Source organism: Babylonia areolata, chromosome 14 (genome assembly GCF_041734735.1).
Source record: "Babylonia areolata isolate BAREFJ2019XMU chromosome 14, ASM4173473v1, whole genome shotgun sequence".
Lineage (NCBI taxonomy): Eukaryota > Metazoa > Mollusca > Gastropoda > Neogastropoda > Buccinidae > Babylonia > Babylonia areolata.
Genome location: NC_134889.1, coordinates 32,614,046 through 32,642,012, shown reverse-complemented (window position 1 = coordinate 32,642,012; position 27,967 = coordinate 32,614,046). Strand labels below are relative to the sequence as shown.

Sequence of the window (27,967 nt, the reverse complement as noted above, 5' to 3'; positions counted from 1 at the left end):
TGATACATATATGTAGGTACATATACTGCAGCATTCAGGAAAAAAAAAAAGCAATAAAATCAGAGAGTGTGAGTACATGTGTTTTTTTTTTGTATTGTATGGTGTGTGTGTGTGTGTGAACAGTGAGAGCAAGAGAGAGAATTATATTCAACAGAATAAGTACTCTGTGTGTGTGTGTGTGTGTGTGTTGAGAGAGAATTATATTCAACATAACAAATATTGTGTGTGTGTGTGTGTGTGTGTGTGTGTGCATAAGGGCATACATCAATGTAAAATTAGAATTCAGGCTGTTTCCACAGACACAGACTTTTCAAAAAAGATTGAGCAAATCAAGATTAAATTTATTTGGCAATACAATGGAAATGGCAAACAGGCAAACACCATTAGGCAAATGCTTATTAGTTCATAATATAGAGCCATATCCATTCCTAAAAATATATATATATATATATGTTTCCTAAATAATAATAATAACAATAACAACAACAGCAACAATATGTGCCTTTGTTAACTTTTTTCAACCTTTAACTCACTCAGTACGGCCAGTCCTCTCTTCTCCTCTACACAGACCCCTCAGATGTCCAGTGGGTGTCTGAATGACCCAACCTTTAGCTTCCGTCATCAGAACTGTGGTATTCTTTGTCAACATTCACCTCTTCAGTATAAGAGCGTTCCGCTTGCAATATTTTGATGATGATAATTGGGATGAAACACTGTTAACGTCGTCTCTTTCACCGTTCGTATGGAGAGAGTTAAAGGCCAGGGGGGAGAAGCGAGGAAAGGGAAGGGAGAAGTGTGTGTAAAAAGGTCATCTCTCTGTCAGCCAATCATTGATCTGAACGGGCTTGGTGTGCACAGCACAGCACAACACAGCAAGGAACAGCTGTTTCTGTCAAGAGTTTATCTGTCTGACAGGCACAATATCCGAGTGGTTAAAGCGTTGGACTTTCAATCTGAGAGTCCTGGGTTCGAATCTCCGTAACAGCGCCTGATGGGTAAAGGGTGGAGATTCTTCCGATCTCCCAGGTCAACATACTTGCTGACCTGCTTGTGCCTGAACTCACTTTTGTGTGCATACACGCATGTTAAAGATCATGTAATCCATGTCAGCGTTTGGTGGGTTACGGAAACACGAATATACCCCACATGCACACCCCCGAAAACATAGTATGGCTGCCTACATGGCAGGGTAAAAGCGGTCATATACTCAAAAGCCCACACATGTACATACGAGTGAATGTGGGAGTTGCAGCCCACAAATGAAAAAGAAGGATTTAGCTGTGGAGAAACATTCCAAACTGAGCACAGTGTATGACTTTTTCCCCTGCCATGCTTTGTTTTCAGGGGTGTGCATGCTGTGTATGTTCTCATTTCCATGACCCAGGGAACACTGACATGGATTACAGGATCTTTAACATGCATGTCATGAGATCATCAGGGCTTGCCAAGACATTCCTGCAGGGCACAGTGCAAGGGGTGAGAAGGAGAGGCAGACAGAGGAAGAGATGGGAGGACAACATCCCAGAATGGACGGGCTTGAGGTTGAGCGATACAATCAGGAGGTCAGAAAACCAAGAGGAGTGGAGGATGCTGGTTGCCAGATCACCTGTGGCGCCCCAACGGTCCACAAGACTACGGGATAGGTGAAGGGTGAAGGTGAACATGCATATTAGATCTTCAGCATGCATATACACACGAAAGGGGTTCAAGAACTATCAAGGCTGCATGTGCGTTAACCTGAGATATCGGCAAAAAGATCTCCACCCTTTCTTTACCCACCAGGCGCCATTACCTAGATTCAAACCCGGGAACCTCGGACTGAATACTCTACGCTTTAACCACTCAACTGTTACGCCGCTTACCACTTGCTCCTTGACTGCTGGCTTTAGAGAAACATTCCAAACTCAGCACAGATCAACCAACTTCTCCATCAATGGGCAGTAACTTATTCTCTTAGGAACTGGACTCTCAAAATCTGGATTGTGAAGGAAAAACAGAATTTCTGTGCGACCAAAAAATAAGTGAAATATCCATGAAAAAAAAAGTGAACAAAATCATTCAGTGCAAAAGGCATTGTCAGTTAGAGCTATACACACTCACATTTTCTTTTCTTTTTTCTTCAATCCTGTCTCTTCCATCATACACATATAAAGTTGTTGGCTTTTTTTTTCTTCAATGATAAACAACAAAAAAATGATTAAAAAATGGGTAAATCATGCTTGGTTGGACAAAATCATATCACCAAAAATAATCATAAAATGCCTTTTTGTAAAATACATCCTGGCCCTATATGAACACCAACAGAGACAAATGCAAAGAGACATACAGAAAAAAAACCCACAGAAACACAAAATATTTTACACCAGTCCTAAAAGACTGAAAGTGTAAAAATAAATATGCTGACCAAATCATCACAATTCAATCAAAACTGAACAAAATGATTTATAATATCAAAGTTCACTGCCATACAAAAAAAAACAACAAAAAAAAACAACCCAACCTTGAAGTCATTGTTAAATATCTAAGTTTTCCAGGTGCTTATTCATTTTCACAATATGTTCAGGTCTGAAATATCATCATCATTACTGCTAGAAAAGAAACATGCTGCATGTCTCATTTTATTTCTTTGCTCTTGTCTTCATAAGAATCAATGAACTGAAAATGATAACAACAACAATAATAATAATAATAATAATGAAAAGATAATAAAGAAAATAAGTAAAAATTAGAACAGTATTTTTATATATATAAAAAAAATGTCCTTACAAAAAACAAAACCAAAAAATCAGCATATCACCAATGTAAACTTTCTGTACCTTGTTTCTCTGTACCACAATAATCAAGACAAAGTTTCTTTGGATAACACAAGATAAAACAAAAGAAAAAAAGAAGAAGAAAAATGTCACCCTTATGTGGTATGGAGGATTACAAACAAACAAATAAACAAACAAAAATTATCAACAAACACACACCGACATGTTGAATGCAAAGAATGGCTACTGCATGCTGTAGTGATGGTGTGACTCGCCTCCCATTCACATCTCAAAATGCACGCACACCCCTGACAGCTAACTGATGATGGAAAGTGAGTCAGCACTGCCTTGAAACAGTGTGCATTCATTTTGTCCATCAAAAGGAGTGAAAAGCGTTAAATAAATTTTAATTGTATGTGTCGACTATATGACCATCAGGACAACAGAGGAGGCAGTAACTGCTGTCCCGACTATCTGGGCTAGAATTTGATTATAGTGGAGAGTGTCTTGCCCAAGTTACATCCCCCCACTCTCTCGGCCAAGAGGGTTTTAGGACAGTTGGCATTGGGATGGTTCCTTAAGGCCAACTAGCCCCCCAAGGCTGCTGCACTAACAGCTAGTGCAATTTTGCCTCCTAGTTTGAGAGTCATAGTCCACAAAAGACTAAGCTGTAAACGACTTCCCACTGCAATGAAGAAACCAATGATCATACACTGATACAGCTCTTACTTTGCTGTTCGCCCAACTGTAAGCTTATGTCAATCATTATTTGTATTTGTATTTCTTTTTATCACAACAGATTTCTCTGTGTGAAATTTGGGCTGCTCTCCCCAGGGAGAGCACGTCGCTATACTACAGCACCACCTTTTTTTTTTTTTTTTTTTTGTATTTTTCCGTGCGTGCAGTTTTATTTGTTTTTCCTATCAAAGTGGATTTTCTACAGAATTTTGCCAGGAACAACCCTTTTGTTGCCGTGGGTTCTTTTACGTGCGCTAAGTGCATGCTGCACACGGGACCTCGTTTTATTGCCTCATCTGAATGACTAGCATCCAGACCACCACTCAAGGTCTAGCGGACGGGAGAAAATATTGGCGGCTGAGCCATGATTCGAACCAGCACGCTCAGATTCTCTGGCTTCCTAGATGGACATGTTACCTCTAGGCCATCACTCCACTAATATACATGACTGTATAATAGTTTGCCCCTTGACCTCATCTTCTGTTAAATTTACATAGTCCTCAAGAGACATCTGTAACACCTTTCTCTGTCAGATCAACACAGGTATTTCATCAAACATTTGTAGATCAACAGAGGAATTTCATCAAACATTTGTAGATCAACAGAGGTATTTCATCAAACATTTGTAGATCAACAAAGGAATTTCATCAAACATTTGTAGATCAACAGAGGTATTTCATCAAACATTTGTAGATCAACAGAGGTATTTCATCAAACATTTGTACCTATCTGAGAAGGGGGAGAACCACTGGTTGTTGTTGATCTGCCCGATGAACGTTAATAACAAAAAGATTTATTTCCCATTGCACAGTTCTCGCAAAATTGTTTTTTCTCCTGAGAAATCAAACCATTCTTCAACAAAACAGTGATGCCACAACGGTTTCTATCTCACAATATTTTCAAACGTTTGTCAGCACTTGAGGTGCTTGAGGTTATTGTGAATGATGTGGGCAGCGATGAAGAGGAAACAAGAGGCTTACTGCTCCTATTTTTTGTTTGTTTCTATGTCGAGTGCTTGTGAGTTTGTTTGCAGAAATATTCGCAAAATATCATAAACATGTAATATTTTCAATGAATACTCAACAACTCACAATGTGAGTCCTTTCGTTTTACTTTTTATGTGAAAGGAAGACTTCCTATGCACCAGTCACTGTAATTTCATGCATAAAGAGAGAAGCTGCAGTAGTTTTAGTGTACATGGTACTGACGCTGCATATTTCCCTCAGTAAATGGAAGACAGCTGACCTCAAAAAGTGTTAAAAGTCTGGAGTTCAATGCCTCTTCATGATCTCATTTAGATTCCATGTTTCAATGTTGAATTCTCTCTCTCTCTCTCTCTCTCTCTCTCTTTCTCTCGGCAACAGAACTACTGCTTGAGAAGGGATGCTACCTTCATGAGATCTGCATCTTCAATCAAAACTGGAGCATTATCAACCCACTTGGGATGAGTTTTCTCCCTTTCCTTTTCCCACCAATGACCCGTTTGGGGGGGAGGGGGGGTAAAGGGGGGTGGGGGTGGGGGATCACAAAAAAACTATAAAACATACTATCATAAACTGGTTATTAACATGGCGATTTAGTTCATATTACTTAAGTTCTAACTTCAGTGTTACAGCTCTGTGGACTATGTGGTATATATCTATAACTTTGCATTCAACATCACAAGACATTGCTTCATTGTGTCCATAGAAACACATTAAGCAGAAGAAGAAAAAGAACTATCAGTACACCAAATAACTTATAAAAAAAACATCTTTTCCAACTGGAAAATTTGTGTGCATCCAGACGCTTCAGCCTTGTCACTCACACAACACACTCCCAAAGTCCACAGTCAACAGCACATCAAATAGCTCATTTTAAAAAGAAGCTGATACACTCCAATACATATCTACTGATCCAAATGGAAAATATGTGTGCATCCAAAGGCGTGTCACACTGCACACTCCCTAACCCCACAGCCGAGTCTGATACACACATGAATACATCACAATGACACAACCAAAAGTCCAAATGGTCAAAAGTATCCAAGATCAATAAAAACATGAATGTAATAACACACAGGTTGATTTATTACACACATCAGTGTCAAATAAAATGAAATAAAATAACACGCATTTTAAGTAACACTGTTTCCAAATAAGAAACACCACAATAGATTAATCATTATATTTTCTTTAGTGACAACTGTGAAGGCACTGTATCACCACAACTGCAGTGTCACATGTATCTCTTCTAGAGAGACAAGACAAGACAAGACAAATTCTTTATTTCAAGGATAATAGATAAGCACTGGTGTGCTTTTTTACATCCAGTCCCCGCCCTGAATAGGGTCTACACTACACAATATTTAATAAAATGAAAGCAGAGACAGAGATAGACAGACAGACAAATAGATAGACAGACAGACACAGACAGACACACAGACAGATACATAGATAGATAGACAGACAGACAAATAGATAGATAGACATATACACAGACAGACAGATACACAGACTGATAGGTAGATACATAGACAGATAAATACACACTTTTTACAGAGAACAGAAAAACTTATTACATCAATGAGTTTTAAACAATGGATGAAAAAACACGAGTTAGTTTAAAAAACAATGAATCATAAAGAAAAAAAAAATACAGGGAAGGTATTACCCTGAGTTAAATATACCACCCTTCTTGCTGCTTTTGACAGAAGAAACATACGAACATATTACTGATCTATAAAAACAAAACAAACAAAAAAAAACAAAAAAAAACCCACAACGGCTGTGAACATGTGTAAAAAAAAAACCACCACCAAAAACAAAAAAAAAAACCGGTAACATAAATCAATCATGAATGAAGAGGAAACCACATTCATGTGGTTGATCAATATTCTCTTCTTTTTTTTTTTTAAATCATTATTCATACATGTATGAATCAATCAAATAATCAAGTAAGCAATTAATCATATCAGATAACCAACCAACTAACCTACCAACCACACACACACACACACACACACACACAAGCACGCATACACACACACAAGCACACACACACACACACCAGAGTAAAATTCAACAACTGCAGACATCATCAAGAAGATCAATGACAACAACAACAGGGTTTTACTTTCCACAATCATACATATTTCAACACTGCACAGACATATATGCAGCAGATCTGCTGAATTCATTGTATACACCTCAAAACTGAGGTTGCAAATACACAAACATTCACCACACCCACTTTCACCGTTGCAGATAAATATTCCAACTTTTTTTTTCTTTTCTTTTTTCTTTTTAACAGAAAAAAGGTCCTTCACCTCTTTGCCCAAGACCATGAATCTCACATTCTGTGTCAAGCACTCTGAACAATACCCAATACCAGAACAACAACAATAATGGCCTTTAACTTTGTGTGAAAGTTAACACTGGGAAAAATCATATCGGCTCCATAACTATACTGGCTTTGTCTGCAAATATGCAAGACTCAAGGGCCTGACCAAGCGTGTTAGGTATTGCAAAGATCAGGCATTGGCTCTCTCTCTCTCTCTCTCTCTCTCTTTTTTTTCAACAGATGTGGTGTAGCGTTCATGAATCTGTAAGCAAGTTTCAACATCTCAAAACTGAAAAACTGAATCTGCAAATACCCGATATCCCACTTTTTGGGATGAATCACATCCAGGTTTTGGGATTTTTGAGATGCTCCCCTCTGGTCGACGGTACAGATGTATAAGGACAAAAACCAATCGCTTCGCCAGTAGCTTTTTCCCCAAAGCAGTCAACGCCCTGTCTCTCAAACAAATCCAGTGTGATCAATAGAATTGTGCAACCAACAACCATCTACCGAAAGATCTAGTCATCAGCCCCATCCACATGTAATATGCAGCTTTTGTTCAAACGTGTGTGTGCGTGTGTGCGTGCGTCCGTGCATGTGTGTGTGTGCGTGTGTGTGTGTGTGTGTGTGCGTGTGTGCGTATGCACAAGTTTTTATATTGATATGCACTTGTATGTATCCTAATTTCTACTGTATCTGTGTTTGTGTATGATTTTCGATTTGTGGTCGTATCTTGTTATGTACTATCCCCCCCAATATTCCTTGTGACCCCGGTACGTTTGGTAATAAAGAAATATTCTATTCTATTCTATTTTTGGAGATGGCTAGAGTAAAGGAAGACAAAGCCAATAATGATAACGCAATATACTCCATACATTCTAATTTTCAGTGATCATTAAAGAGTATTTTTAAAGACAAAGCCAAATAATGATAACGCTCTTTTTTTTTTCTCTCTTGGTTTTTTTCCCCCTTTATTATGTGCAGGTCAGCAACAGTTCAGTTCAGTTCAGTTCAGCCACTCAAGGAGGCGTCACTACGTTCGGACAAATCCACACACACACACACACACACACACACACACACATGCTACACCACACCTGCTAAGCAGAAGCCTGACCAGCGCTCGATAGAAACCCGACGACGTGCTCACTGCAACAGGTCAACAAGGTCAACAGCTCATCACTGCAGCGTGCAGTTACTGCCCCCTGTCGCTTTCTTGACCAAAACTGTCACAAGGATACTCCCCAGCAGCTCCAGGACTGACACCAGGACCGTGAGCACATGCGTCTTGAGGCGCTCCAGTAAGGGCTTCTCCTGCACCACCTCCTCCCGGGCCATGTCCCGGTAGAAATATCTGTGGTCCCTGCAACACAAGCCACCACCATCATTTCGTTTGTGGACCGTGCAGACCGTGTGCCATGGAAGCTGCAATACGTAGCCTAGAAATGAGTGCGTGGAGGAGAGGGGGGGGGATGTGTGTGTGTGTGTGGGGGGGGGGGGGGCATGGGGGGGTGCAGGGTAATTGTGTGTGTGTGTGTGTGTGTGTGTGTGTGTGTGTGTGTGTGTGTGTGTGTGCTCCCTTGATAACAAATCAAATCATGAACTACCAGGTTCAATTCAAATATCCCCAGCAAAAGCAAAATAAACAAAGGGATTAAAGCTTCTGCCTACTCTGTGGTACATCTTCACACTTTAGCTTTACTTTCAAATACCTGTCCATGTATTTCAAGAAAACAACAAACCATTTCAGTCTTGAGCCCAATAATGATAGACCTATTATTCAGGGAACTATCAACATCAGGTCACCAGGAGGCCACATATCAGAGAAGACCCTGCACTTTGGCCGAGTCACTTCGGTGGTGTTCAGTAGTGCCTGTTCTTATTTTACATACTCAAAAACACCACCTACTAAGCCCCCTACTGATGATAATAATCGCTTTATCACAGAACCAGAGTAAGTGTCCTCCAAGAGCGGAAGACCACCACCACGTCCCTCCAACCACAGTCTCCTATGAATCTGGCAACACTGAATATCTTGACAGGACTAAGCATGAGAATTTGCAGGGCGAGACTAAAATCTGGTGAAAGCGAAGACCTTGGCGGGAGTGAAATCTGGTGACACCAAAGGCCTTGACAGGACTCATCCCAAGCAACAACTTTGCAGGGGAAGACTGAAATCTAGGGACACCCAAAACCATGACAGGACTCACAGAGATGCCAACCCCCTGTCAAGTGTTTGTAGGAACAATCAGGAAAGTTGGTAGGAACATTCTGAATATGGTAGAAACACTCAAGACTTTGAGCCACATCAGCAAATGTACATTTTATCTACAAGGCATACAAACACTTGCGCCTACCTGCAACTGGTAATATTAAGCTGACTGGTCCACTCCATGCTGTTTCAATGTAAACACAAATGCGATTAGCTGAGCATCATCACGTGAGACCAAGTAGTGACCGCCCTGGCCTCGTGATCGATATGCCTAGAGCATCTGGGTAATGTTACCACAGGAAGGCATGTGATCATGCTTTGTAACTGAAAATGAACTCAACAATTGTAATCGAAAATGAATTCGTCTTAACAATTTTGATGTTGGCTTAACGTCGGAACATACTGCAATCAAGGGAAACATAATACTGCAAAATCGTAACAGTTGGCATCTCTGGACTCACCCCAGGCAGGGAATGTTCAGGGGGAGACTGACTTTAACTCACTCAGTACGGCCAGTCCTCTCTTCTCCTCTACACAGACCCCTCGGATGTCCAGTGGGTGTCTGAATGACACAACCTTTAGCTTCCGTCGTCAGAATTGTGGTATTCTTTGTCAACATTCACCTCTTCAGTATAAGAGCCTTCTGCTTGCAATATTTTGTTGATGGTAATTGGGGTGAAACGCTGTTAACGTTGTCTCTTTCGCCGTTCGTATGGAGAGAGTTAACTTACCCTACTGCTGACGATGCCTTCCTCGGTCTCTGTCCTCCGTGCTTCTTCTCCAGTTCCTCTTCTCTCCCCTTCATGCAGCGCTCCACCGTCTTCAGCAGGTCGCTGCTGAAAGGTCGACCGCCATTCACTTTCAGCAGCTTCCCCACAGTCGTCAGGAGCTGTTTCACTTGTTCATTTTTGGACGCTGCAGACGCTTTGTTGTTGAACACCACGTAACGGTGATTGGCTTGCTGTAGAAAAAAAAACAAAAAAAACTGTATGTGTGTGTGTTTGTGTGTGTGTAGAGAGAGAGAGAGAGAAATACATACAGACAGACAGATCGACAGACAGACAGACAGATAGATAGATAGATAGATAGATAGATAGGTAGACAGATAGATATTTTTGTAAACAGTTCCAATGGAATTACTTTTTTGGGGGGGGCTGTTTATGTTTTAAGATATGTTCACTATTTTCACTGTGTTTTATTAACACTCATGAACACACACACACACACACACACACACACAAAGATAAAAAACAAAGACCAAACAACTGTTGGGCACAACAGCCAAGCGGTTGAAGACAAGTGGTTAAATCACTGGAGTATCATTCTGAGAGTCCTGGGTTCAAACCCTTGTCATGACACCTGATAGGTTAACCGCAGAGTCGCCGCATCATAAGCAGAATTTTTTTTTTCTTTTTTTTTTTTTATTTGCCATAACCATTTGTTTGTGGTCTCATGAGGTGAGGGGGTTACTCGAGTGATTTTTTTTACTCACTTGTGTAAATAAAGTGAGTCTATGTTTTAACCCGGTGTTCGGTTGTCTGTGTGTGTGTGTGTGTGTGTGTGTGTGTGTGTCTGTGTGTGTGTGTGTGTGTGTTTGTGTGTGTCTGTGTGGCCGTGGTAAACTTTAACACTGACATTTTCTCTGCAAATACTTTGTCAGTTGACATCAAATTAGGCATAAAAATAGGGAAAATTCAGTTCTTTCCAGTCATCTTGTTTAAAACAATATTGTGCCTCTGGGATGGGCACAAAAAAATTTAAAAAATGAAGCCTAATTATATGCAAACTGCTTTTTTTTTTGCTTTTTTTTTTTTAAACAAGGGAGTTCATGTATGGGCTCCAGTAAGAATAAGAATAAGAATAAGAATGAATATTTGGATGCCCTATCTTCGGAGAGCCCAGTGTTTACAAATACAATTACACATGCATACATTGATGCAACTACATTCTATAACATTCATTTGTTAAAAATTAAATGCATCACAAAATAAACAGCTCACAGACACACACACAGATACACACAGACACACACACACACACACACACACACACACACACACACCATGCATTCATACTGAGACAGTCCCATTCTTCTCTCAACCCACCAATTATCACAGACAGAGAGGGTGGAAGAACTAATCACAGCAACTTCTTACCTCACAGAAACCAGCTCCCTTCAACTCACAGAAACCAGAGCTATTTTACTTCAACTCACAGAAACCAGCTCCCTTCAACTCACAGAAACCAGCTCCCTTCAACTCACAAAAACCACAGCTATTTTACTTTAACTCACAGAAACCAGCTCCCTTCAACTCACAAAAACCACAGCTATTTTACTTTAACTCACAGAAACCAGCTCCCTTCAACTCGCAAAAACCACAGCTATTTTACTTTAACTCACAGAAACCAGCTCCCTTCAACTCACAAAAACCACAGCTATTTTACTTTAACTCACAGAAACCAGCTCCCTTCAACTCACAGAAACCACAGCTATTTTACTTTCACTCACAGAAACCAGCTCCCTTCAACTCGCAGAAACCAGTTCTCTTTAACTCACAGAAATAAGAGCTCTTTAAGTTCAACTCATGGAATCCAGCTCTTTAACCCTTTCACTGCCAGGAAAATAAGATTGAAGTGAAATCTATTTGCCAGGGTTTTTTTCCACGAAAAAACAGGTACACAGTTTCAAAAAATTCTGTGCTCTTTGTTATTGGAGAAAGACCCATGAAAGTATATATTTTCTGAAAGCTAAATGAAAAAAGAATACAAAACACATGATGTTTTCCCATTCTATATATGTTCAGTGACATGCTGATGCTTTGAAATCAGTGTTTTGTTTTTTGTCACATTTTCAACTTGTTCATTACAAACATTAGTCAGGTAATTTACACTAAAATATCATATTTTCTGGACAAATGGATAATATCTGCACACACAAATTATACTAGAACAACCAAAATTTTTTTTTTTTTTTTTTTTTTTTTTTTTAAAGAGAGAGATACACAATGCATTGTTACTTCTCCAAGTGATAATAATTTATGGAGCCACGCCCCCTCGGTCTCCACCCCTCTCCTCTTCACCCTCTCACATGGTCACTTCCAGTTCTCATCAGACCACGCTGGCTGAGTGCCAAGAAAATCGCCAACACTGTGTCCTACTAATAATCTGGTCACTTTCTGTCGTCTGCTACAGCTGAACAGCCGGCATCACTCACTGATAGTCGTGTCTTGGCCAGTCTCTTGATTGCTCCCTTTATTTTCTATCAAATCGTCCTATGAATGTTCATCACTGTCTTCTCCTTCAAAACTACGCTCCGATTCTTTCTGAGCATCAGCTAAAGAAAGCTATCTTGGTTGATTTAGTGCACAACGATCGCATGTCTTGAACATTTTGTCTGACATTTTGTTGAGCGAGCGAGGAGAGGAGCCAGGCAAACACTGCAGCAGTAACCCAACCGAAACGTTCAAATAAAGGACTGCCTCATGACATTGATGGGGTTTCTAGCTACGAACAGAATCTAGAAAGATTCCCCAAGCTAAAGCTACCAGTATTTTTGTCAATGAACTCAATATAAACAAGGGAAAAGTCAGAATATTTCGATAATGAGTTATCTCGTCATTGTGGCAGTGAAGCGTACATGCTTGCGCTGATGAGTTATCTCGTCATATAGGCAGCCTAGGGGTTAACTCACAGAAAACTCTTTAACTCACAGAAACCAGAGCTCTTTAACTCACAGAAACCAGAGCTCTTTAACTTTAACTCACAGAAACCAGCTCCCTTTAACTCATAGAAACCAGTTCTTTAACTTTAACTCACAGAAACCAGCTCCCTTTAACTCACAGAAACCAGAGCTCTTTAACTTTAACTCACTGGAAACAGCTCCCTTTAACTCACAGAAACCAGAGCTCTTTAACTTTAACTCACTGGAAACAGCTCCCTTTAACTCACAGAAACCAGAGCTCTTTAACTTTAACGCACTGGAAACAGCTCCCTTTAACTCACAGAAATCAGAGCTCTTTAACTTTAACTCACAGAAACCAGAACTCTTTAAGTTCAACTCACAGAAACCAGTTCTTTAACTCACAGAAACAAGCTCTTTAACTTAAACTCATAGCAACCAGCTCACTTTATCTCACAGAAACCAAAGCTCATTACGTTCCACTCACAGAAACCAGCTCTTTAACTCACAGAAACCAGCTCTTTGACTCACTTTATCTCACAGAAACCAGCTCTTTAACTCACTTTAGTTCACAAAAACCAGCTCTCTAACTCACTTTAACTCACAGAAACCACAGCCCTTTTAACTCACAGAAACCAGCTATCTTAACTAACAAAAACCCCAGCTCTTCAACTTCAACTCACAGAAACCACAAACTAACTTTTTAACTCACAGAGACCAGGCTCTTTAACTCACTTTAACTCTCACAGAAACCACAAACCAGCTCCTTTAACTCACAGAGACCAGTTCCTTCAGCTTCTGTGGAGCGTCCTCGAGCATGTCCCCAAGCCTGGCCTCCCGCTCGGCCTGTCCGCACCCCTCCAGCGTGTCCCCGTGGGTGAAGACGATGACGAGGAAGCGCAGCAGCTGCACCCCAAACATCTTGTACACCTCCTCCACCGCCCTGCTCTCCTCGGCCGTGAACCGAACCCCCACATGGAGGACCAGCAGGATGGCGTGGGGCCCCGGGGCCAGGACCCCCAGGCACTTGGTCACCTCCGTCACCACGGCGTCCTGGTCCATCTCCGTGTCGAAAAGCCCCGGGGTGTCCACGATCTGAAACAGGGGAAAACGGCAGGTAGGGTCAGGTCAGCGCAGTGAGGTGCAGTTCGGTTCGGTTCGGTTCGGTTCAGTTTCAGTTGCAGTTGCTCGAGGAGGCGTTGCCGCGTTTGAACAAATCATATCTACAGCAGTGCAGACATCGTTAGTTCCCTGTGGACTGCCGATGCTGGGAGTGTGACAGACGAACCCCGGGGTGGCTGTGTTTAGGGGACTCAGAACAAGCGGCATGAGAGCAATGTCACTGAAATGGCGCAGATGACGGGGCAGCAAAAAACAACAAAAAAAAACCTATCTACAAATATTAAAATATATTTATATATCTATCTATTCATCTATCTATTCATCTTCCTGTATTATATCCCACTCAGGCATCTTAGAGAGTCCTCATGTGGTTCTACAGAGTCCAGTCGCAGGACAAGAAACCATTCTTTCATCCAAACACATCACACACTGCCTTACAATCGGTTCACATGCATACACAAACACACACTGAACGAGTGAAAGAGATACACATGCACACACTCACTGAAACAATCTCTTACTCACAGAGAGAGAGAGAGATCTATACACATGCACACACACACAGAAAGATAGAGAGATACACATGCACACACACATGAGAGGGAGGGGGACAGAGAGAGAGAGATGCACACATGCACACACATGAGAGAGAGAAAGATGCACACACACACACACACATACAAACATACACACACTTTTACCCCTCCCCCTCTCACAGCCCCTACCCCCACGTTTTTTGTGGGGTTTTTTGTTGTTTTTTTTCCTGTCTAATATCACTTCAAGTGGAAAGACGTTAAACTGAAGACAACAACACATACAAACACACACCATCCCCTCAAACCCCTCACACATACACATACACACACATACACACACACACATACACATACACACACAAACACACACATACACACACACACACACACACACACACACACACACACACACACAATGACTGAGTGAGAGGAGTGAACCACTGAAAAAGAAGAGCTGTACAAGGACGATTTTTGAAAGTTTGTTGATCCTGTCACAAACGCATCCGTCGCATGATGACCTGGTTGCGAATTTCACGCAGGTTCTGCACTTCATTATATGTGCGTCTTCATGGTACTGCAGCCATTTGATTTTTACTCCCATGGACGTTGGTAAGAGCGGCTTTTTTTTTTCATCCCCTTTTTATGCTGGCTGATGGACGTCGGCTGAATCAGAATCAAACATCAAGCCACAATAGCAGAGGCATTCTGATTTTGAACTGAATTACAGAATATTCGACAAGCCAGTTGTGAGCATACTGGAAATGGGCAACAGATTTCTGTGAAGGGAGATATGACAAAAGTAATGAATTTTGCAGCAGTCGCCGATTTCGCGAAAATAAGATGCCAACCAAACGAGTGACCAGGTGGTCACATCAAACATACACATATTGTTCTTGCATAGTTATTGTGCCTCCAGAGAGAGAGAGAGAGAGAGCCTAGTTCTCTCTTTCAGACACTGTAATTGTGTGCGGGGTCATTGTGTGTGTGTTTATGTTTTTTCTTCTTTCGTGTTGCATGATATTGAAAACGATGGATAATGCCATTGGGAAGATCTGTTATAAGGAAATGGAAAAAAAAGGAAATGAAAATAAAGAAGAGAGAGGGAAAAAAAAGATAACAGAAAAAAAGGAGAAAAATGATGATTGAAGAAAAAGAAGGAAAAAAACGGAAAAAAAAAACACAAAAAAACAAAAACGAAAAAAAGAAAAAGAAAAAAAAAGAAAAAAACAAAAACAAAAACAAAAAACAAAACAAAAAAACAAAAAAACATGAAAATCTTCCATGGACGCTGAGACAGCCCTGCACATTTGCAGAACTTATTTCTCCTTTAAAAAAAAAAAAAAAAAAAAAAAAAAAGATGCCAACTGAAAACGAGTGAAATGAGAAGAAGCGAGCGCTGTTGTTTGACCGTGCTCGTTCACATTTTATAGTGCATCCCAAGGACTCCCCAGCTGAAAATGTAGTGCATCCTCTCTCATTTTGGAGAGTCAGAGACACACATATGTGCATTAACGGAAGCCCTGATATATATATATATATACATAAGGCCAAAAGGATACGCTGAATAGCCGAAAAAAGCGTAAGACGAGACAGAGCGTAAACCTGACAAGATGGCGTGGAGAGCCTTGGCCAAAGGAATGATTAAGCGCTTATAGTTTTTAGAGGCGTTTGATTGGCTGAGAGCGGGTGGGCCCGTCTTTTCACTGTTAGCCGCGCGAAATTTGGCCAAGCAGAGCAAACCAATAGGCCTAGTTTGCATCAGTTTGACATGGTACAGTATATGACACCAAAATATATATATATATATAGAGAGAGAGAGAGAGAGAGATACAGATAGGTAGACAGATATATATATATATATATGTATCCTCACCTCAACACACACATCAAAATGCACACAGTTATGCTGTATCCTCACCTCAACACGCACATCAAAATGCACACAGTTATGTTGTATCCTCACCTCAACACCCACATCAAAATGCACACAATTATGTTGTATCTTCACCTCAACACCCACTGAGATGCCAACCCCTGCCAAGTGTCTGTAGGAACAATCAGGAAATTTCTTAGTTGGACATTTTGAATTTGGTAGGAACGTTCCAACTTCAAGCCACGTCAGCAAACGTACATTTTATCTACAAGGCATACAAACACTTGGGTCTACCTGCAACATGGTGTAATGCTACAATTAAGCTGACTGGTCCACTCAATGCTGTTTCAATGTAAACACACACGCAGTTAGCTGAGCATCATCAAATGAGACCAAGGTTTGCAATGACTGCCCTGGCCTAGTGATCAATAGGTCTAGAGCATCTGGGTAATGTTACGACTGGAAAGCATGTGACCATGCTATCTACTCATCGAAGCAATTCTGACCTTGGCATAACTTTGGAACTGTGGTCAAGCGCAACAAAATACGGCAAAATTGTAACTGTTGGCATCTCTGCACCCACACCAAAGCATGCACAGTCATGTAATATCCTCACCTCAACACACACGCCTAAGTGCACATAGCAATGTCATATCCTCACCTCAACACGCACACCACAGCACACATAGCAATGTCATATCCTCACCTCAACACGCACGCCAAAGCACACATAGCAATGTCATATCCTCACCTCAACACGCACGCCAAAGCACACATACCAATGTCATATCCTCACCTCAACACGCACGCCAAAGCACACATAGCAATGTCATATCCTCACCTCAACACGCACGCCAAAGCACACATAGCAATGTCATATCCTCACCTCAACATGCACGCCAAAGCACACATAGCAATGTCATATCCTCACCTCAACACGCACGCCAAAACACACATAGCAATGTCATATCCTCACCTCAACACGCACGCCAAAGTGCACATAGTTGTGTCATATCCTCACCTCAACACGAACACCACAGTACACATAGCTGTGTCATATCCTCACCTCAACACGAACACCACAGTACACATAGCTATGTCATATCCTCACCTCAACACGCACGCCAAAGCACACATAGCAATGTCATATCCTCACCTCAACACACACGCCAAAGCACACATAGCAATGGCATATCCTCACCTCAACACGCATGCCAAAGCACACATAGCTATGTCATATCCTCACCTCAACACGCACGCCAAAGCACGCATAGCTGTGTCATATTCTCACCTCAACACGCACGCCAAAGCACACATAGCAATGTCATATCCTCACCTCAACACGCACGCCAAAGCACACATAGCAATGTCATATCCTCACCTCAACACGCACGCCAAAGCACACATAGCAATGTCATATCCAAAGCACACATAGCAATGTCATATCCAAAGCACACATAGCAATGTCATATCCTCACCTCAACACGCACGCCAAAGCACACATAGCAATGTCATATCCTCACCTCAACACGCACGCCAAAGTGCACATAGTTGTGTCATATCCTCACCTCAACACGCACACCAAAGCACACATAGCACTGTCATATCCTCACCTCAACACGCACGCCTAAGCGTACATAGCTGTGTCATATACTCACCTCAACACGCACGTCAAAGCGCACATAGCTGTGTCATATCCTCACCTCAACACGCACGCCAAAGCACACATAGCCTTGTCATATCCTCACCTCAACACACATGCCAAAGCACACATAAGTGGAGTGATGGCCTAGAGGTAACGCGTCTGCCTAGGAAGCGAGAGAATCTGAGCGCGCTGGTTCGAATCACGGTTCAGCCGCCAATATTTTCTCCCCCTCCACTAGACCTTGAGTGGTGGTCTGGACGCTAGTCATTCGGATGAGACGATAAACCGAGGTCCCGTGTGCAGCATGCACTTAGTGCACGTAAAAGAACCCACGGCAACAAAAGGGTTGTTCCTGGCAAAATTCTGTAGAAAAATCCACATTGATAGGAAAAACAAATAAAACTGCATGCAGGAAAAAATACAAAAAAATAGGTGGCGCTGAAGTGTAGCGACGCGCTCTCCCTGGGGAGAGCAGCCCGAATTTCACACAGAGAAATCTGTTGTGATAAAAAGAAATACAAATACAAAATAGCTGTGTCATATCCTCACCTCAACACGCACGCCAAAGCGCACACGGTTGTGGCGCTGACACTTCTTGGTGATGGAGCTGAACTGAGGCCTGGCCTCGAAGTGCTCATCAAGGCCCACAACTGTGTTGGCCGTGGAGCTCTTACCATTGCCTGTCTTCCCCACAAGCACCAGGCGGCATTCACTGTCTGGGAACTCCAGTACTGCCAATAATAACGAAAATAAAAATGATAACAATAATATTGATGATAATAATAATATTATCATTGATAATAATAATAATAATAATAATAATGATCATGATCATAATCATAATAATAACATCATAATAATCATCATCATCATCATCATCATGATAATGATATTACTACTAAAAACAATAATGATGATAATAATAATAATAATGATGGTAATCATGATATAATAATAATAATAATAATAATAATAATAATGATAATAATAATAATAATAACAATAATAAACATAATCATTCATAGCTAGCTAGCTAGATGTTTAGATAGACAGAGACAGATAGACAGACAGACAGACAGACAAGCAAAGGTTAGTCATTGTTCTATTGTCGGGAAAAACTGGCTGCAGCTGTCAAGCCTTGTTACAACCTGAAAAACGGTCCTTTTAACATGATCCCTCCATGTCGACTAAAGTCGCCGGTGGAGGTGCACTGTCCAATCCACTAAGGTCGCCTATGGTGGTGAAAGAGTTTACTCTCTCCATACGAACGGCGAAAGAGACGACGTTAACAGCGTTTCACCCCAATTACCATCATCAAAATATTGCAAGCGGAAGGCTCTTAGTCTTATACTGAAGGGGTGAATGTTGACAACGAATACCACAATTTTGACGACGGAAGCTAAAGGTTGGGTCATTCAGACACCCACTGGACATCCGAGGGGTCTGTGTAGAGGAGAAGAGAGGACTGGCCGTACTGAGTGAGTTAAACAAAAATCTTTGTAAATGAAAAAAACCTTACATCAACTGATATTAGAGAGACAAGCACCCCTTTAATTGGAATGTGCTGAAAAACCTCTTTTATGTTAATGCTAAATTTGGTACTGACAACAGTATTTCCAGAGAAAATGAATTTGTTTAAGCTTAGCACTGACAGACACACACACAGACATGCACAAACAGACATACAGACTCACAGACAACTGAAACAGATTCAGTTTGTTTGCATACTTCTCCTTGTTCACCATTTCACAGTGTCAGTCTTCTTCTTCTTCTTCTGCGTTCACTCGTATGCACATGAGTGGGCTTTTACGTGTATGACCGTTCTTTACCCCGCCATGTAGGCAGCCATACTCCGTTTTCGGGTGTGTGCATGCTGGGTATGTTCTTGTTTCCATAACCCACCGAACGCTGACATGGATTACAGGATCTTTAACGTGCGTATTTGATCTTCTGCTTGCATATACACACGAAGAGGGTTCAGGCACTAGCAGGTCTGCACATATGTTGACCTGGGAGATCAGAAAAATCTCCACCCTTTACCCTCCAGGCGCCGTCACCGTGATTCGAACCCGGGACCCTCAGACTGACAGTCCAACGCTTTAACCACTCGGCTATTGCGCCCGTCACAGTGTCAGTCCAGCTGAATGACTGATGAACGACACTGTCCTCGCCAAGTCCTGTCTGGAGCCATAGAGCTTGGTGTGCTAAAGAAGGGTTGGTGTCGGCCGTACGGTGTCTCTGAGCCCCTTCATGAGGGGGCAGGACTGAAGAACGTGTTTGCACACTGCAACTGTCCTCCCCACCCAGCAGAAGACTCACCTTCTTCATCTTGCAGACCCAGACGTTGTAGAGGCGCACACACTGCCTCCTCTGTGTCCTCTGCACGGCTTGCTGTTGGCCGTGTCTCCTCTATTCTGCAGATGGAAGGTTTCAGTTTCAGTATCAGTAAGGGTTTGGGAAAAAATTACGAAAAATACAAAATATAAAGTAAGAAAATGAAACTTTCAGAACTGGTTTACTATATGTTGGGCTATTACATATAAAAAAAATCGAATTTCTCATCTTATTTTTACAATTTTACCATTATGTAGAAAATAATGAAAATAATGCCAATTTCTCACCCCAAATCACCATACCCATGCTTGCTTTCTGCACTTAATTCACTTTCTTCTTTGTCATCATCCACCTCTTCAATGTCCGACCCTTCAGTTTATAGCATTTCAAGTACTTTGGCAACACAAAAACATTGCCGTCGCTGCCTTGTTCGCTCCACAACAATTTGAGAAGAACCTGCTTTGCTAACAGGCTGGCACACAAGCAGACGACCAGTCAGTGACTTTGTCAGTGTGTGTACGAGATGGGCCACACAGGACAGGCTGGCCTATCATACCATTTGGTTGTGGAGTGACCCAGAATAGCACACTCTGGCAAACCACAAAATCATGTGTACAGAGCGTGACGGATTTTTATTTTTGGAAAATGCTATTCCGTTCCATCATCCGAAACAGAATACATTTTATGTAGGACTGCTCACGCATTCGTCATCTGGAGAGAGTTATCAAGAATTGGAAGCTAACCAAGAGCTGACAACTCACTGGTCAGCAGACAGGGGCGGGGAGGGCAAGCCAAGACCATGTGCAATGTGTTGTTCTCCTTCATCATGCAGCAAATTACTCGTGTCTGTCTGTCTTGTGCGACTGGGGTCATCCTTGCTGGAGCCTGTGGATACCTGAAAATACACTGTGACCTTTGTACTCGAAATGTCCCTGCATCACTACATTTGTTTCCTCTGTCTGATGATGTGTGTTGGTAACTGATGCCTATCTACAAAAAAAATAATAATAATAAAATAAAATAAAAATAATAATAATAATAATAATAAAATTCTTTTTTTTCTTAAAAATAACCATAAATAAAAAATTAAAAAAAGAAGAAAAGAAAAATTTCTATAGTACACTCCTCATGTTTTCCAGAGCTTTAACTAAGTTTAATAAACCAAGTGCTTTGTGTGTGTGTGTGTGTGTGTGTGTGTGTGTGTGTGTGTGTCTCCGTGTCATGTCTGTGCTTTTGTACCTTTATACAGTCTGCGTGTGTGTGTGTGTGTGTGTGTGTGTGTGTGTGTATGCATGCGCATGTGTGTGTATGCGCGTGTGTACATGTATGCATGAAAGTTTTATATAATTTTTTTTTTTTAAATGCAAGTGTTGGTTACTACTGTTTAGGTCAGTCAACAGGTATGCAGGCAACAAGCACAAAAAAAAGACAAAAGATTTTCACAAGTGTGTTCATGCCATGAGGGACTCACCCACGACAGGCTCAGCAAGTGAGGCAGATAGGGTTTCACTTCTCCGCACTGCGAACAGCGATACATGTCCATTTTGTTATTTGCATTGCAGATGCCAGACTCTTGGTTTTTTTGACACACCCACACTTGCTCTGCATGATAAAAACAAACAAAACAAAAAAACAACAAATAAATCACTGAGCCATGTTTCATTTGTTTTTAAACATAATTGTACTTGTTAATATCTAACTGCCATCCAGACAAGCCATTACTGCAAAATGCAGGCTGCTGTACGTACAGACATTCCTCTAAGCAATTTCACTTTTCCACAGTCATTGAAACTAAAACTCATACCATGCATTTTTGTAACTCGCAGGTCTCTTTCTGTTTCTTGTTCATGTTGTCTCCATGAACGACGGGCGCTATAACCTAATGGTTAAAACATTGGACTTTCAATCTATGGGTCTGGGGTTCGAACCTCGGTGACGGCGCCTGGAGGGTAAAGGGTGGAGATTTTTACGATCTCCCAGGTCAACGTATGTGCAGACCTGCTAGTGCCTGAACCCCCTTCATGTGTGTACGCAAGCAGAAGATCAAATACGCATGTTAAAGATCCTGTAATCCATGTCAGCGTTCGGTGGGTTATGGAAACAAGAATATACCCAGCATGCACACTCCCGAAAACGGAGTATGGCGGGATAAAAACGGTCATACACGTAAAAGCCCACTAGTGTACATACGAGTGAAGGTGGGAGTTGCAGCCCACGAATGAAGAAGAAGAAGAAGAAGAAGAAGAAGAAGAAGAAGAAGAAGTAGCAGTCTCCATTAACATGCCAAACAAAACCATACAGAAGAAGAAGAAGAAGTAGCAGTCTCCATTAACATGCCAAACAAAACCATACAGAAGAAGAAGAAGAAGAAGAAGTAGCAGTCTCCATTAACATGCCAAACAAAACCATACAGAAGAAGAAGAAGAAGAAGAAGTAGCAGTCTCCATTAACATGCCAAACAAAACCCTACAGAAGAAAGCAAAGAAAAGAACCCTATTTCATCAGCATCACTGCATTTGGACAAATACATAAATAATACACAACAACACTTCTGCTAGGCAGATGCCTGACCAGCAGTACAATCCAATACGCTTAGTCAAGCCTCGAGTGCATGCAAAAAATGAAGTTTGTGTACCAATCAGAGTTGATGTGTTCTACAAAATTATGCCTGCAAAAAACACATTTTTTTGTTGTTGTTTTTTCAGTGTAACAAGTGTGTGCTGCACGACAGACTTTGGTTTATTGTCTCATTCAAATGGTTACATGCTCAGTTTGATTTTCCAGTCAAACTAGGAAGAAAGTGTGAGACCAGGATTTACACCCTGACCCTCATGGACATTGTATCGGTAGATGTACAAGCGTCTTATCTATTCTGCCACCCAGTTTCAAGAATCCTATGTATGAGAGACAGTTATTTGCTGTGCTGGGTATGACTGTCGTTTTACCACCTGCCAATTCATCAGGCATCTCACTCATAGTAGTCACAATGAACCATCCCTCACAGCAAGTGATCCAGATTTCACCACTGACAACTTAGTAGCATTCTCAATTCAATGGGAAAAAAAACGAAGATGAAGAAGAAGAGTATCTATGTCTCTGACTCTGATCTTTGAATGTGTGCGTGTACATGCAGGCATGAATGCATGTGCTTACATGTGAGTGTATGCATGTGTACATGTACAAATGTGTGTGTGTGTGTGTGTGTGTTTGTGTGTGTGTGTTCATGTGTGTGTGTGTGTTGGTGTGACAAAGAGCACAACTATCTATGACTTTGCAAATGTGAGCTTGTTTCGCATGAACATAATTCTTTTCCAATAGTTCCATAAAAAGAACAACAGTAATTACTGTGCTAAAAAATAAAAAAATAAAATTAAATAAAAATTAAATAGATAGATAATGATTATTCAAAAAAGTGTGTGAACTGTGAACATATTTACACACACACACACACACACACACACACACACATATTTACCCAAGTCCTGACCACCAGAACTGTTCTCTCCACTACCAGTGGTGCCTGTACCATCAGGAGGTTTGGACCTTTTTGCTGATTGCCCAGGTGTAGTTTCGGGACGGTCTCCTTGTCCTGCTGTACCCAGCATTCATTCAGTTTCAGTTTCAGTTTCAATTTCTCAAGGAGGCGTCACTGCGTTCAGACAAATCCACATACACCACACCACATCTGCTAGGCAGATGCGTGACCAGCAGCATAACCCAACGAGCTTAGTCAGGCCTTGAGTGCAAGCTCTTGTATTTGTGTACCAATCAGAGTGGGTATCTTCTACAGAATTTCGCCAGAGGACAACACTCTCTTGTTGCCATGGGTTCTTTTTCAGTGTGCCACGTGTGTGCTGCATATATGACCTCAGTTTATTGTTTCACCCAAATGACAAGACGCTCAGTTTGATTTTCCAGTCAAATTTGGGAGAAAGGGCAAGAGTGGGATTTGAACAAACACCCTTCCAGACTCTATATTGGCAGTTGAGTGTCTTAAACCATTCTGCCACCTTCCTCCCTTGCATTCATTAGATAACTAATACTATTATACCTTCTGCTAAGTGTTGCTACAATATGAGTATCATAAACATGTGTGCACTCACGCATGCACACAAGCATGTACATGTACCACCATATAACTACATGAATTTTCTTTCTTTTTTTGCTTTTGTTTTTTCCCACTGGCATGCATCAAGCTCAGCATTTGAAAGCGATATTGACCGGCGCAATAGCCGAGTGGTTAAAACGTTGGACTGTCAATCTGAGGGTCCCGGGTTCGAATCACGGTGAGGGTGCCTGGTGGGTAAAGGGTGGAGATTTTTCTGATCTCCCAGGTCAACATATGTGCAGACCTGCTAGTGCCTGAACCCCCTTCGTGCGTATATGCAAGCAGAACATCAAATACGCACGTTAAAGATCCTGTAATCCATGTCAGCGTTCGGTGGGTTATGGAAACAAGAACATACCCAGCATGCACACCCCCGAAAACGGAGTATGGCTGCCTACATGGCGGGGTAAAAACGGTCATACACGTAAAAGCCCACTCGTGTGCATACGAGTGAACGCAGAAGAAGAAGAAGAAGAAAGCCATATTGTTCTTCCTCTGAAAGCAATTTTTTTTTTTTTTTTTTTTTTTTTTTTTTTTTTTGCTGCCCCATCATCTGCACCGTTTCAGTGGCATTACTCCCACGCCGCTCATTTAGATTGCCCCATACACGGCCACACCCGGGTTCATCCGTCGCAGTTCCAGCGTCGGCAGTCCACAGGGAACCATCGATGTTAGGTCGCCTGGAGGCCACACACCAGAGGAGACCCTGCACTGCTGCTGAGTCACTTCGGTGGTGTTCAGTGGTGCCTGTTCTGATTTTACGTACTTAGGACACCACCTACTAAGCCCCCTACTAACGACAATAATGGCTTAGTCGCGGAGCCAGACTGAGTGAGCGTCCCCCCCAGAGTGGAGACCGCCACCACGTCCCTCAAACAACAGCCCCCGACGAATCCGCCGATACTGACGACATTGACAGGACTCACCCCAAGCACAGAAGTGGAGGGGTATCGAAACTGAGGTCACCATGAGAGCAGGGCATGAAAGGCCACAGACTTTGAGACTATTTTGTTTATATTGATGACGATGAAGGAGGAGGAGGATGACGATGATGATGACGATGTTGCTATGGAGGTCCATTTTGGTTTGGGACTGCGTGACAAGGCTGTACTCTACGCTTCCTGTCATAATGATATCCCGGCGTTAACCAGGCCCGAGAGATACAGACACTTGCAGTGTTGGTCAAGTAATTAGAGCAACACACCCAAAGACGCATCCTTGAAGTGGATGACACTCGACTGTGTGGTCCCAGTCTCCCCATTTAAGCCCACAGCACACTCAACTCTGGGTAGGAGCCGGCCACGGGCCGAAAAACCCACCTCCGCTGGGATTCGAACCCGCGTCCTCCCAGCCGTCAGTCCGCGACGCTAACCACTTCGCCACGGCGGCTGGTCTGAAAGCAATTTTAATTAAGTTTGTAGATTGTCCACAAAAAAAAGGGGGAAAAAAGATTATTGAAAAAAAATGTTAAAAGCATTCATCCTTTAACCCAAAAAACCTTGTACAGTTCAGTACTTCTGAAGAAGGTTTTACAAACATGCAGTTCACTCAGAGGAAACCCCCCCTCCTCCCTCAGTAACAGTAGCTCAAGGAGGCGTCACTGCGCTTGGTCAAATCCATATACGCTACACCACATCTGCCAAGCAGATGCGTGACCAGCAGCGTAACCCAACGCGCTTACACGGCTTAGTCAGGCCTTGAGAAAAAAAAAAAAATAATAATAAATTAATTAATTAATCAATTTAATTTAATTCAATAATAATAATAATATATAATAAAGTTAAAAAAAAATACCCCCCTCACCCCCAATTTTTTTTTAACAAAATAAAATAAAATAAAAATAATTATATAAAATTAAATGAAATCAATCAATCAATCAAAGAGTGGATACCTGCAGTTCTGTTCACTGCATGTTCCGCCCTGCCCCCTTTCCCACTGCCTGCAGGGCGGTCACACACAGAGCAAGCCCTCAGGCCTGCGGCATTGAACTGACAGCAGTGGGAACACTGCCACCACTCAGCAGGGTCCGTGGCGGTGGTGCGAGACAGACTGCACACCTCACATTCCATGGCTGCTGGAGCGTTCTGATAGGTGCACCGCTGGCAAAACCACATCTTGGTGATGGTCGGAACTGTGCAGCAAATCATGATAAAAAGATTTCAAAACTCTTTCACCAACAAGTTTCTGTGTGAAAAAACACAAAGAATTCAAAACTCTTTCACCAACAAGTTTCTGTGTGAAAAAACACATCCCAGCACCAAATAATTTAGGCATTGATTTGGTTTTTTCCCCAGTGTTCCATGTCAACAGATAAAACTGCTGGTGCCTGAACTGCTTTTCTGTTTTGAATAAATAAATAATCAGCAAGCTGCTTCTGATACTGTGACAATGTAACAAAATGAATGTACCACTTTGACAAAAAATTCAGGTTTCAAAACGGCCAAAGGTGGACTGGACTGGAGCAGCTCAGCAAGGCAAGATTTTGTGCTGTCACTTTACAAAGACTCAACTGAGTCAATACACACAATCTCAAATTTTGACAGCAAGCAGTCACAAAGTAATCAGCGTTTCGAGCAAAATCTTTTAACCAAACATCTAAAACCAATCACTTTCATAGTTTCAGTTTCTCAAGGAAGCGTCACTGCGTTCGGACAAATCTAAAAATATGTACGCTACACACCATCTGCTAGGCAGATACCTGACAGCAGCATAACCCAAAGCGCTTGACAGACCTTGAGTGCTTGTATAAATATATAATTATTTGTGTGCCTATCAGAGTGGATTTCTTTTACAGATTCTTACCAAGGAACAACTTTTTGGTTGCTATGATTTTTTTGGTGCTGCTGCTGGGACTTCGATTTATCGTTTCATCCCAATGACAAGATGCTCAGTTTCATTTTCCAGTCAACTTGGGAAAAGGGGCAAGAACGTGATTCGAACCCAGACACTCACGGGCACTGATAAACGTCTTCACCATCCTGCTACCTTGATCCCAATGTACATGTATCACATTCACAAAGACCAAACAAAACATATTATTATTTGTAGTAGTAGTTCTTTTTTTTATGTATTTATCTATTATTTATTTACTTCTCTTTTTTTCTCAAGGCCTGACTAAGCGCGTTGGGTTACGCTGCTGGTCAGGAATCTGCTTGGCAGATGTGGTGTAGCGCATATGGATTTGTCCGAACGCAGTGACACCTCCTTGAGCTACTGAAACTGAAACTGAAACTGAAACCAAACAAAGTGGCAGATCTGTAAACATGTTACAGATGAGCTGCGTTTGCAAAGACACTGATACCTGATCGAGTTGTTAGTGTCTGTGGCCTTGTTTAATGAGACAGCATCTAACTAAAGTGGGCAGGTCAACCCCCACCAGTCGCCACGGTCCAGCCGAAGTTGGCCGACCACTCTCACACTCTCAGACCAACAATACAACGAGGATTTCCCGAAGATGGAAGTGGCAATCGGAAGGGACATAACCTGTTTATTTGAAGAAATTTATATATTTTTCTGAAAAGAGCTTACGAATCTTTGCATTATCCGAAAGCATGAAACGTTAAAGTAAAAGTGACAAAATAAACAAAAATAAAGAAAGCAATCAGATAATATATTGTCTTCTCATCCATTTATAACTTTGGCAAAT

At 41.7% G+C, this 27,967-nt stretch overlaps 1 protein-coding gene across 2 annotated transcripts; it reads right to left on the bottom strand.

The window, feature by feature from the left end:
* Nucleotides 1-330: 330 nt before the first annotated feature.
* LOC143289996 (uncharacterized) lies at nt 331-27,765 on the bottom strand. 2 transcript variants are annotated; one of them, XM_076599292.1, is made up of 10 exons: nt 27,623-27,765; nt 26,213-26,452; nt 23,689-23,805; nt 21,685-21,815; nt 20,975-21,108; nt 20,199-20,293; nt 18,429-18,610; nt 13,481-13,798; nt 9,756-9,985; nt 331-8,175 (listed from the first exon to the last, which is right to left on the bottom strand). In XM_076599292.1, the coding sequence occupies exons 2-10, from the start codon at nt 26,433-26,435 to the stop codon at nt 7,992-7,994; spliced, it is 1,614 nt and encodes a 537-aa protein (XP_076455407.1). In that variant the 5' UTR covers nt 26,436-26,452; nt 27,623-27,765; the 3' UTR covers nt 331-7,991. The 2 variants fall into 2 exon arrangements, with proteins under 2 accessions (XP_076455407.1, XP_076455408.1); XM_076599293.1 differs by having other exon boundaries at nt 23,689-23,802.
* Nucleotides 27,766-27,967: the final 202 nt, after the last annotated feature.